The sequence below is a fragment of the Nyctibius grandis genome, chromosome 16 (genome assembly GCF_013368605.1).
Source record: "Nyctibius grandis isolate bNycGra1 chromosome 16, bNycGra1.pri, whole genome shotgun sequence".
In the NCBI taxonomy this organism is placed as follows: Eukaryota; Metazoa; Chordata; class Aves; order Nyctibiiformes; family Nyctibiidae; genus Nyctibius; species Nyctibius grandis.
The window spans coordinates 5,302,120-5,315,820 of NC_090673.1; the positions used below are offsets into that span (position 1 = coordinate 5,302,120).

Sequence of the window (13,701 nt, forward strand, 5' to 3'; positions counted from 1 at the left end):
CAAGGTCTAATTAGACTGAAGTTTCCCCAACAGATTTTTTTCCTAATGACATGGCATGTGAAGGGTTGAGCAACGCTTACACTGTCTTATGTGATCACCCCATAACAATAATTACTACTTAATAGCTGAAACATGATAGCACCTTGACATCCAAACCTCTGTGTGGGAGGCACTGTTTAGACATAGCAGACAATCCACAGAAGCCAAAGAAATTGCAGCTTCTATATGAACATCAACAGTATCAAATGATGGGAATGGCTTCGTCTTCCCTCCGGTTAATTTCCAGTAAAGGACATCTATTTTGTATTAAATAGCTACACATTTGGGGAAAAAAAGTGTATATAGCAAACGCATTTAGTGCAATCCATCAGTAGTCTTAAAATAAGTAAAGGTTTGATTGCAGAAAAGTTTAAATGCATCTTCTAATCCATCAAGTTAAATATATTTAAGAAGAAATAACAGCTTGGCATTAATTCAAAATTTTTCATTTGAGCTTTCCTAAGTTATTTGCAAACATTAGGTGCAGCCAGACAACAATAGCTCTAATAGCTGTTCCAGTAATTCTGGCTAAACTAGAATGCACCTTTTAAATGAACATTATGTGTTGTCAGATTTACAGAGGATATGAAGAGAGCTTAGAGCTAAGAAAAATAATAAAATACCATTCAAGCATACATATTTATAGCTTAAACTATTTTGCTAGATGCACTAAATCTTCTTCATTATTATAAAATTCTCCCACCCAAAAGAGATTTGAGTGAAACAGAGTATTACTAGATTACAGCTTTGCTTTTGTTAGCATTGTTATGACTTCATAAAAGTTTAACTCCACAATTAGCTTTGTGATAGCAATTCTGACATCCAGACAACACCAACTGTGTAAATAGCTGTAACAGGCTGAATATTGTTTTCAGTTGTTCCCTGGGCATCCTCGCCAGGAAAAGCTCATGTTTAGAAATGCCATACACAATGCTACAAGAGGATTTACAGAATCAATTTCTATACTGAGAGGACCACACAATTTCATATAAAGAAATAAAAACTGTCTATAATTTTAAAAGTCAGTGTGGCATAACAGAAGAGGTGGAGGAATGAGATCAAGCGCAGAAGACAGCAATAAGTGAAAAAAGAATACAGCACTGCAAACTATTTCTGTTGTTTTAAAAAATGAAGAATGGGCTGAAACAGAGCTTGAGGAGGTGAGGGAGCAAGATTTTCCCATTAACAGCAAAAGCAAACATCACCTACCAACCTCTTTTTCATCAGCAAGCAAGCTCAGGAAGATTATAGGCTCTAGAAGTAACTAAAAAGACTTGAGAGCCACTATTCCTGAAATTCAGGGCTGTCACTTCTGCCCCTGGCTTTTGCCATTAGCTTTTGCTTGATTCCAAGCCTCTTCTGACTGCAGGGGGTTTGTTTTAACCAGAGCAAGTTATTAAAAAGATTCAAAGAAGACACCTGGTGGCCAGTGCATCAAATGACAGCTTCATTTTCTCAAGGTTTATTATAAAGGTATCACAAAAATCCAAGCGAAAACAGTCGAGTTCACTGCATAACAGCCCTGTTGATAACGCACTGTGGTCATGCCAGAACCCGAGAAAACTGAGAAATCAGGAACAGCCTTTCAGCAGTTTCATTAAATGAGACAGCACCTAAAAAGCTGCCTTTGAAACTGGGCAACTTGAACACAAACGAAATAGCAAACGTTTCCTGAAAGCCCAAACAATTTCCTATTTAAACTTTCCTTGTCCTTAGCCCACTACCATTCACACATTCAGCCTCTGGAAAAACAACATGGTTTATTCTGGGAACACCGACCAAAAAAAAGGCCATGAAAAAGCCATTGGTTACACCAGGTGTGGACTGGCAGCTGAGCAGCGCATTGGGGTCACTGCAAGAACCTGATGAGTTGGAGTTGATGTGTGTGGTGGTAGATTCTGGATGCGTAGAGTAAGTGAAATTTCCTCCTGTACAGCATCAGTGTGACGGGAAACACGGGGAACGTGCCCAGGTCACTCCGTACTTCCAATGGCAACGGACGTCAGACGGGGAACAAACAGCAGGTCAGCAAAGGGGGGAATTCTGTACTTCAGCAAGCTCTGCCATCCCAAAACCAGGCATTTAACAGGCAGCAGGATATGTAATTTAATATAGTCTTCATCACACATTATTTCCAACTTCTGAGGCCACCATTCCCTCTTTAATGCAAATGGGGAGTGCAAACCACAGCAGAATCAGGTTCAGCATTTTACTATTTTATGAGCTCTAAGGAGAGACAGGACCAAACAGGATTTGCTACTGGTCAGATGGCACTTCAAAGGATGAGCCTACAGAGAGGCAGACTGGACACAGCTCAGGCCTGGAAAGGCATACGAGAAGCACTGAGTTGATAAGGTAGGAATGAGGTAGGAACTGAAGTCAATCTAAAAGATGAATGCACCAAAACGCCTTAGAAAAGCAGCACTAATGGACAAGAAGCTTCTCAAGGCAGGCAATGCCTGGCAATATTGATTCTTTAATACACACAATGAAACCAAAGTCTTAATGATTAATAATCTGTTGTGAAATTCTATTCATTGGGTAAAAACTGAGCACAGAGATGACACAACATAAATCAGGCAGACTCCTCACTCATGAAAGAATGATGATCTCGCTTGCATCTGTGTAAATTAGCAGCAATCACTCCACTGAAAAGCAAGCTCATGCTTTTCACAACCTAACTGGTAATAGCAAGGAAGAAACGCTGGGAAAGAACAAAAAAACCTCAATCCAGTTTCAACACTAACTTCAGATGGTACTTTAGGCAAAAACTAAAGCAAGCTGGTGTCCAGGATACATTTTCGGGACTCCCCCCAGAGCATAACACACCATTTGAGCAGATTCGTATCAAATGTTGCCATCAGGGCAGTGCAACTTCCAGCCACGTCACAGAAAGTTATGCTTAATATTGAAGTGCAGAACTGGGATTAAACATGCAAGTTTAAAGAAAGAACAAAGTTAAGAACTAAGGAAAGACACTGCCTTGGGCAGCTTTACTTACTAAAATTGTCTAGGTGTTCATTCCCCTTTCTGTCCAAGATTCCTCTTTAAACTGATAAACAGATACTCTAGCAAGCAGATTAATAACCTCTACAGGTTGTTTAGATTGATCTTCAACCAGCACAGAGCAAGATAAGAGCTGACTGATAAACCAGTCAACAAAAGCAAAGCAACAAGAGTCCCTCTCCCTTCTGCTGAAACTGCGCTGCACGTCCCTACAGTAATGGACTCCTGCGATTCACAACAGACCTTTTTATAAGGAGACTTACTACTTCTCGCAAGAATGGCACAGTATGCCTGAAATTACAAAACACTGCTGGGTGAAGACACTAGCGCTCTTTATACAGCTATCAACAGACATTGCAGAGAGAAGGCAGCCTCCTCCCCCTGCCAAAAAGAAAAGGAAAGCAAAGTCCATCTCCAACAATAACTACAGAAGGACAGTAGTATTTTAAACACTTCCTTCAGTCTGCATGAATGCAAATCAATCAGAGCATTTTATATAGCTGAAAGAGAGGACACCTGTAACATACCGAACGTCCACTCCCACACAGGACCACGGCAATACCTGTTTTAAACCTTACGGTGTGGATCGAGTACACCGATGGAGCTGCAGTCATGTTGTGGGAAACCTGGGGATGCTAAAATACTCCAAACAGGGAGCGAGGCTGAAGGCACCTTTACTGAACACACCACTGGTATCAGCTGGATGTTAAAAGCTGGACCAAATACTGCAGCCATGCACTCAGACTGCCTGGTATCAGTTAACAGCATTCCTTATCCGACACCTCGCCACGATACTGGTTACAGTCGCATCCACACGAGTAAACACAGCGCAACTGCCCAGGACTGACAATCTCACCCATTTATTTCTTGGCTGCTTTATCAGAGTTTCTATAAGCGCAGCTGGAAACACAACCCTATTGTTCCAAGACCCAACACAACAGCATCCCCACCCTAAAATGATAATCAGCAGGACAAGACTTTTCCAAGGCCATTTTCACCTTCCTGCGCCCTCATGATTTGCCACGTGCCACAGAGCCCGTCGCAGAGAGCTCTGGGGATGAAACTCAGGATTCTCACCTCTCAGCAATGGGACTGTGTGAACTCTTCAATTTCAAGCTTAAGATTTAAACTCTTCAATTCCAAATACTGCAAATTTGTTGGTAAATGTTCAAGTGTGCTGAATGAGATGAGATGATTGCTTACAAGCAATGACTTCTATTCTAATACCCTGCAGCTTTCTCTTGCTTCTCTGTCCTCATCTTCTCACAGAAACTTCCCACTAAAATGTGTAAATAAGAATGCAGAACCAGCACAATCTATTAATGAAAGTCTAGCATGCAAGTAACCACTACCTATTCAACATGGAGATGAACTGCTTAAACACGTCAAGTTATCAAAGATTAGTCAGTGCACAAAACAGAACTACTTTTGCCCAGGAAAAGGATTAGCCTTTCCCCATCATTATCCTCCACCTCAGCATGTGGAAAAGCAGTTTAGCAAGTCTTAGGTCTCTTTCCTAACATATTCCAACCCTAGATCAAGTTTTGTGGAGGAGCTTCTTAGCGAAACCTACTGGTATTTGATAATTGGAGCAGGAAAAATATATAGCAAGAGCTTTGTATGATGAAAAGGGATATAGTCAGAGGCAGTAAACAAATCTGCGTTTGGTGTGCAGCAGATGTCAGCATTAACCAGACTAATACTGAAGCACAAAGTCGGATACATAAGCAATGATCTCAAAAGCTGGGGATAAGTCTCTCCTAATAGAGATGGAAATTAAAGTTTGGGAGCTGCCAAATCTCCAGCCTAACAACGAAGAAAGTTTTGTCAGTTTAGAATGCAGAGCTGAGACACTGAAGGCAGGCTCTAAATAATGGGCCCCTATTAGGCCGACGCTAACGATACAATTTCAGGTGAATGGTCTGAAGCGGAATCAGGAGCAGTAAAGCAGTTTCTTTCAAGTCTCAGGTTTTGCAGTTGGTGAAGCAGAGACAGAATATAAAAATGCCCTAAGGAACAATGGGAAGAGAGAAATGGAGGGTTTGTAACTACATGGGTTTCAAGAAACAGAGTTCTAGTATGGAAGGAATCTTATTTAAATCATTTCCATGTATGGGCAATTGACTATCTAATAAATGTATATTGCATATAAAGAAGATATATTGAGCTCACCTGTAGGATAATGAGTACAAAATCATATACTATTGCTTGATCACAACCTGCTCTGGACCACCCAGCTGATAAAAGTAAATTACAAAGCTGTACAGTTATTAATAACATTTTACAACAACAACAAAAAAAAAACTTCTTGGAATTATGCATTTTCCTACATGATATGAAAACAATCGGCATTTCATAAAAATAATAAACACAAATATAACAGTATATATTGTTGTATATACTCATATATGCTGGTCAATCATGAAGTCCTGAGGAAGAAAGCAATTATAAAGTAATTTACTCATTTTCACAATCCAAACAGTCGAAACATGAAATTTTACAGCGTAAAACAAGATAGATCATTAAACCTAAAGACCTTAAAAATTGATTTTTAATCAATAATATAGGAAAATATACTTTTCATTGTTTTTTTCTAATAGGGAATGTCATAGGGCATGTCTCCAACTGGCAGCTGTGGCAAGCTTATGCTATGGATCTGTTTTGTACAATTACTTCCTAATTAAAGCACTAAAACTTTCAGCACCCTTGTAAGAAAAAAAGTTCAGATCCAATATGAAAGGGACTGCAGTAGGCTGACTTCAGCTATATTCAGCACCAAAGGCATAAGAAAAATGGATCCAGTTCCTGGAGTGCATCTCTCTTTACGGTACGGTAAACAGCTCGTTTAAGCTTCCCTATCACTTGTCTGCTGGAAGAGAAACTATCAGAAAGACCACAGTTTATCACTGCGAGAGACTAAGAAAAGAACATTATTGCGCGAGTGCTTTATCAACTATATTCTAAAGAAACTTAAAATAAAGCTCCAAGCTGAACAACTATCACTCCCTGGTAGTGTAAAGGTGTAACACAGATTCAAAAAGAGAAGCTCCTTTTCTTTCTACCAACTTTACAGTTAGCCATAGCTGTATCACTTGGCAGAATGTCTCAAACACAAAACAATTAAAAAGTTATAAGACCAAGTTGATATCTATCAGTGATACATTAAATGTAACGAGAAGCAGCATATAAGAAAGTCTCATACTCTAAACCTCTTCAGAAGGTTTCTTCTTCCTCCCAAATTATTTCTCTGACTGCCACAGCAAAACTGGCACCAACGACAGCAAATATGTACATCAAACTGTAGCATAATTTGAAAGACCTATATTTCAATATATTATTTACCATCGTTTTGCATTGTGAAATCCAAAAATCACACTCAAATTCCCATCAACATGCCCATGGAAAGATGGTCCCCATTCCCAGCCACTGTCACAATTTACACAGCAAAGAGTATATCTAAAACTCAACCCTTCGGCCTTGCACAAGTGGAGACACCACTCAGGATTTCACCTCTCAGAACACTGCTCTGCTGCTGACCAAGCAGCATCATGACAGTAAATGAAATTCAAAGCTGTGGACCAAATCCACCACCTCGCTGAAGAGTCATCCTAGCACCTCTTCTTCACCTCAGCATCACAGGTCTAATGATTAGAATACATTTTTTAAGCCTTCAGGTGCTGCTTCTGCTTGGAGATACTGTTCTACCAAGATGCTTCAGGGAATCTGCTCATGGTTCAGCACGGCAACGCCTATCCGAGACAGTTAGAGAAGGTGTGGTGTTTGCCGATCACTCCAGTTAACTACTGCCAACTCCGGGATCGGAGTTGAGCCCTGTGGGGATACACCTTTCTTCTCAGAAGTTTGAGTTTTGCTGAGATTAATGTTCTGGAAAGGCACAAGATACACTAGTGTGCAAACTTTAAATGCATTGACAAAGTCTCTCCCATTAACTGTCCATTGACCACAGCTTTTCTCTCAGTTGGATACTCCCAAAAAGCAGTGACTATAGACTCATTTCTCAGCCGAGAAAAGCACAGAGGCAAGCAGTGCCTTTATACTTTCTCTCAATTTCAAGCTTGCAAGCAATCTAAGAGATGCAGTGATCTGCGCAAGATGAAATCTGTAAAATCCCATCACATGCTGCTCTGCTGCCCAGGGTAACCACACCAGCATGAACTCCTGCTTGTAAAACACCCTTAGTGGAGAAAGCAGCAATACAAAGAAAGAAGCTCAAAACTTGCCCATAGATTTTTTTCCCCCCCCTTAACGCACTCCTCAATTGTCAACTCATGACAAAATTTAGAGCCTTTCTGCATTATTCTCACAGCACATTTGACCGCCAGCAGAGCTGATTTCTGGCCAGTTGCCTCCTTGCTTTTCAGGAGCCTCTCACGTTGCTTTGAGTGCTAGGGAGAGTGCAACGACTGAGAAATGGAATTCCCTTAAAGTTATTTTGCCTTACACTGTTAGTATCTGATAATATTCACTACCCCTTTCAGCTAAGATTCAATACCGCTAAAGCAATTCAGATCTTCAGTGCTCTGAAAATCACTTTGAAGTGTCTGCTGAATGAGCCTCAGTAGAACGTGGCAGGTAGTGGTCCCACTGACACCGGGTCATGAAATAAGCTTTACAAAAACACAACCATAACAGGGAAGTCATGCTACCACCAACTCCACTGCTTTTGTTTGCTTGTTTGTTTTATCAGGGATTTTAATATACAAGAACTTCAAACAAGTACCTTTAAGAGTTCGACTATCTCTCGGGGTTTGCTTTAAGCAGCCCACCCCGGAATTTCTCCTTAAGCATTTCTTAGTTATGAAAAGCAAGAAACATGATTTTCCTGGGACAAACGAGTTCCCACAGTGCGACAGAGAAACCAGATACAGTGTTTGGCATTTAGAAGAAACTGTGAAATGAAAGTACTGAAAGACAAACGTGCAAAAATTTAAGCCCTGAAAAAACACCAATCTATTTTTATGAGCTACAACCTATGGCACCATATCTAAGTAGGACTGAAAACATTAAATACTATTCTGTCCGTTAATTATAAAGTATCTCAGACTATATATTTCAAAGACACTTTATAAATTCAAAAAAAATAGAGGGAAATGAAGAACTTTCTAAACTGAACTTTGTTCCCTCTGTATTTTTCCAGATATTTTAAGATAGCATTTTTCAGGATAGGAGCAGCCCAAACTCAAAACGGAGCTGAATAACAAGCAAGGGTGGTACAGCCTTCTACTGCCTGCACTTCGAAGAACCATTTCATACACTCAAAGGAAGAAACTTTTCCTCATGTGGATACGCGAGGCTGATCTTTTGCAGTTCTCTTAACAGATGTACTGGCCTTGATGTCCCCTTTCAAGTTTATTCTTTTCTAAATCAAGACACTGAGGTCTCTTGTGGACATATGGTATATGGACATTATAGATGCTATTTTTCTTTGCAAATGCACTAGGATCTTCTGACCTCAGGTCATACTGGCAAGAAGTTACCATCTGCCTATCCCTGTTAGATGATCAAAAAGGAGCGTTTCTGGCTCTTCTGCTACATCAAAACACCGAAGGTAGTTGGAATATTGTACTGCTTGCAGTTAGCGCTCTTGCTGTATCTCATCTGACCTTGAAACTCTGTCCAAAGTAGTAAAAGCAGCAACCACACTGGGGGTGGAGGAGCAGGTGTATCACAGGACTGAAAGCATGGCTTGGAAAAATCCAGCAGCAACTTTATCATCAGAGGGCCAAGTTAGCCCTTACATTCTCTAACCTTCCCTTAATTACCTTCCGTTTCCTCTGTGCACAAACATTGTATGGGAAATTAAAAGAAATAACATTGACATAACGCAAACCAGTATTTCAACACAGTAGCACATACATGGGTTCTCTGCCTGTGTCTTTGCTGAACACTGCACAGGATTTCCTGGGCCCTTCTAGAAACACAGAATGAGAGAAAGTTTGAAAGCAAAGCCCAGCTAAAACAAAACTGAATCAAAACTTTTCCACTAACTAGATTGTGTTCTCAGACATGGTAAACATTCCAATTTTCAGTTATACGAAGATTACAGATGCAGTTTTGTTTGGGTCAGAGATAAGCTTCCTCGAGAGGACAAAACTGCTGAAGAAGCTTTGTCAAAATCCCATTCTCCAGCTGAAGACAGGGACCAATAGCATGTCTTCTCAAAGAATATTAGAATTTCAAAAAGCTTTGTGCAAAATCAAGGATTATTCAAAAAACTTTCAGCAAAACAATCCATTTCTGTGCCTTACTTTTGTGGAGACGCCTTCTGTTTACAATTTCTTTGTGTTTTTTTTTTTTTTTAAAAAAAAAAAAAAGGCAACATTTGAAACAGCCACTAAACCTACCTCTGAGTCCTGCTGAGCTTTTCATCTGGTTGCTTTCCCGAGTTTCTCAGTCCCCTCTTAATGTGCAGAAGATAAGCAAGTGACAGCGTTGCTGTACCCCTAACCTGGCCACTTTCAGCCTCCAGCACTTAAATCCATCACAGCACCAGACAAAGGCTTAACCAGCAACGGGAAACCACTAACCAAAAGTGCTGTAAATGCATTAAGCAAATTAACAAGAAACTGTTTCATTCCAGCCAGTTTTCATAACAGCAGTACCCACAAACTTTCCAAAAGAAGTCTTTTTTTTTTTTTTTTTTTTCTTTTTTCCCCAAGTAAGAGAGTCCCTTTTGTAATGATAATTAAAGAACGCTTGTCACTGACCATAGCATCACCATCAGCTGTGGCTGGTCTGTATCTATGAACAAACAACTCGAAAAGGATGAAACACTTCCCCAGACTGTAAACCAGAACATACCTAAGGCAGAAATGAGAAACTTGTACAATGTTAAAATGTTACTTCCTTGTATTTCACATGTAGCTACACAATAACCTCTCCTCAGGTTTCAAGCAACCTGACCCAAGTATTTTCTTAATAAACAATCACAGAAGATTTGCATTAAGAAGCAAAGGAGAGAAAACAAAATAATTCCATAAAGTACAGTTTCTCTGTATCTGCACCGTGCCCTTGAATAAATCTATATTGCATCTAGCTCAGCAAATCAAAATGAAACCAAAAGAAATACCAATAGAAACCTCTTACCATGTTCAACGAAGACATTACAGTGTGGGCCCCCATGCCTCGATGACTCCTTCTTCCCTGCTCCTTTGATAAAGTGCAGGGCAGGCAGACTTGGCCTCCTTTGGTCCCCAAGAACTTTTCCAGGCTGCTGCCCCATAAAGTAACTATGGGCAGCCTTTCCCAGGACGAGAAGTTTTTGAAGAAGTCTATGATCCCTGATCTTCCAGGCTGGGAAGGAGCTTTGAAGGAGAACGTATTTTAGGTGGGTGCGCTGGTTGCACTCACTGTGTGATAAAGTCACTTGAGGTGAAGAATTAAGACAAGCGCAGATTCCTCCAGTGCTTTTGAAGATGGTAACAAGGCTCCTTAGGTGACTTTATGCAAAAAACAAGTTCCAACTGCTTAGTAATGACCAAGCGTTACCAAAGTTTCAGGTTGCCATATGTAGAGTGTCTTCCACGGCGTAAAGGAGAATTAGTTCATCTCACAAGCAAGAAACCACATGTAGGCTCACCCAGGGCAGGAAACAGCCATTCCCACTGCAACCAGTGTCAAGGTTTCTTTTTTTTTTTCTCCTTTTCTTTTGCATAGCATTGAGTTAGCAAAGGCCAAAGAGCCACGTATTTGGCTTCAAGTATCATTGACGTCTAGCAGGATCAAGTACGCTGAAACCATGTCAGCTGGCAAGGCGCAGCAGAGGCGGCTCTGGGCCTGGTGGGCTTCACACGCTCCTTGGGGCGAGGGGACGGGTCGGGGGGCTCCTGGGGTCCAGCCTCACAACGCCTCGCCGCCTTCCATCGCGAGCCTCGGGCCTCCCGCACCGCCGCTACCTCTCCCGCACACCGGCGGAGGCGAAGCGGGCCGGCGGGGCCTGGGGGGCCATGGTGGCGTCGAAGCAACGCTGGGGCCGCGGGGCCGGCGCAGGTGGCCGCCCTCCCGGCCTGCTGCCCGCCTCAGACGGAGCCCGGTGCCGGGGACGGGGTGCGAGGCCGGGGACGCGCTCCGGGAGGCCGGTTCCTGCACAGCAGCCAGAAGAGGTCAAGCGGGGGGGACCGGGCCGGCTGCATCCCCGCGGGGGAGGCCGGCGGCGGGCAAGGCCCGGGCGGGCAGCGGGAGCGGAGCCGAGCCCGGCCCGGGCGCGGCGGGGGCCGAACGGGGGGCGGCGGGGCCGGGCGGCCGCACGCCCGGGGGGGGCCCCGCCAGGCCGGTCAGTAGCAGGGGGACGAAGGGCCGCAGGGAGCCCGGGGGCTGCCGCCGGGGGCACCCGCGGTGCGGAGCGAGACTGGCGGGGGGCGGCTGCAGGCGGCGAGGGAGATCCCGGAACCCCCGGCGCGGCGCAGCCCCGTCCCCAGCCGGCGGGGCGGGCGGTCACATCCCCTTCCGGCCCCTCCTCCTCCTCCACCGCCCCCGCCTCCCGACCGGCCCGGCCGCTGCCCGCTCCAGGCGACCGCCCCGGCCCGGCGCCATGACGGGACCCGGCCGGCGGGTAATGGAGCGGCGTGGGGCAGTGAGGGGAGCCGGGGCGGTGGGGTCCGTGAGGGGGAAGCACCTGAGGAGATGGGGGGAACCTCTGAGGGGAATGAGGGAGCGAGCAGGGGTTGGGGGGACCGTGAGGAGAGGGGGGCGTGAAGGAGAGGGTGAGGGGAGCCATGGGGAGGCATCGCGGGGGGGGGGAGCCGTGAGGGGAATGGGGGAGGATGGGGGAACAGGGGGACACGAAGGTGTCTCCAGGGTGAAGCCATGAAGGAAATGGGGGTGCCATGAAGGGATCTGACAGCAAGATGAGGTGGATGGAGAGGGCACAAAGGGGAAGATGAGGAAGATTGAAGGGGAGCCACGAGGGGAGTGGGATGAAGAGGAAGATGGCAGAAATGACAGGTGGAAGAGGGATTTGCTGGTATAACATCACTAGCAAACACTAACCAAGGACCCAGAAAGCTCATGTCAAATCCTTTACCCCTTTGCAAGGGCCACCCAAGTTGTTTTCCCCTAGCTCTGACAATGAGAGATGGCTGGCCCTCCAGCCAGCTAGAGAACCACCCTGTCCATGGGTCTCGAGGCCCCTGGCCAGCTCCGGACCCTGGATTTGTTAGAGAGAGGGACAGGGAAGAGGAGATCCTTACGGGGTCAGCTGTGTGCCCAACCATCAGCTTTTCCACAACCTGGGATCAGTCACCCTGCTTGCACAAAGGACTTCCCTATTTAATGCTGTCAGAGCATATGCAGAACCTGATACCAAAAACAGCCACAGAGGCCAATGAATGTGACAATAAATATTTTATTGATGTACTTCAGTGCACCATTTGCTACAAAGATGAAGTTAAACCCCCAAATTCTTCAGCCTGCCCTGTGGTGCCTTTACATGTGCAGCATGAGCGTTCCCTGAGCTAAACAGCACAGACGGTGACGCTGAAGATATTTAGTTTCTCGTATGTTCTCCAGTTCACCTTGGGAATAGAAGAGGGTTGAGGCAGCAGCTTGAGGTCAGGGTGTTTTGGTCAAAGGTCTGCAGTGGCTCCCACTCAACAACGGGAGAACACACAAATGCAGTTTTGTGCAGTAGCCTCCTGCTCAGGGTAACCATCTGGACACAGAGCGGCTTGTTTATACTGACTCTTCCCTTGTGACAAATCCAAACACACTCCATGTCTCCTACGCCATATTCAAGGTCCCTGGCAGACATGTATTTTTCATCTTCCAACAATAGCATCTGAAATGTAGCACTTGATACGGCCCTATGGGATCCTCCACCTCTGCTGTGCCAGTCTGTTCCTACATCACTAATTCTTAGCCAGGAGACTGATCACAAACCATTTTTATTGCATTTCTCCATCAGTGACTCAAATTGCAGGTACTGAGGCTGTTTGTGCTACACACACGCAGGAGAGAGAAATTCTGGTACATTATGTTGAGACAAAGCCAGGGTCACATCTCTTGAACTCAGCAGAATTTCTCCAGGTTTATCTGTCTCAGTAATGAAGATCGGCTTCGCACTGCGGTGGGTCTAACCCCTGCTCAGCTCCTACAGATTGGAGGAAACTGAGGAAACAGAGCTGTCTTGTCAATGCAGACCAAGCAGCCCAAGAGAAATTTGTTAGAAAAGACAATACCAACCATCTTTTACTGAAAAAGTTATTCCCTTCTGGGTGTGACTGGAGCACCCTGGATAATCTCTCCTGCCATGGCAGGGCTGATGCAGAGTGAATTCCAGAAGGCTACCACAGGTCTGTGATACTCAAAAAACCTTGATCAAAATACGCAAAGGTAATTGCAAATACCTTTTGTTCTGGACAGGATGTATATACACTTCTCCCTGCCTGAGATCTATGCAGATGAATGTACTTACTTTTTATTTAACAGACTAGGTGAATTTATCATTCAGGTCAACAGTCAGGTATTCCTTCTGATGCTTTGCAATCATAAGCAGCAAAGTGGAGCAGGTTCTTTGCCAGCAATCCCCAACCTCCTTCCACTCAGCAGTTGCTCCAAAAGCATTTCCCGTTTCCCAAAGTAGTGCTGTAGTTAATCTGGGGCTATACGCAGGCAGATGGGCCAGCGGGTCACTCCCAA

The 13,701-nt window shown here is 44.3% G+C and overlaps 1 protein-coding gene across 1 annotated transcript in view; it reads right to left on the minus strand.

The window, feature by feature from the left end:
• ABL1 (ABL proto-oncogene 1, non-receptor tyrosine kinase) overlaps nt 1–11,208 on the minus strand; it is a 79,463-nt gene extending 68,255 nt beyond the window's left edge. Inside the window, exon 1 of the mRNA XM_068413847.1 lies at nt 10,153–11,208. Within this exon, the coding sequence (XP_068269948.1) occupies nt 10,153–10,288 (136 nt within the window). The 5' untranslated portion in view covers nt 10,289–11,208. The remainder of the gene's footprint in view (nt 1–10,152) is intronic.
• Between the last annotated feature and the right edge of the window lie 2,493 nt (nt 11,209–13,701).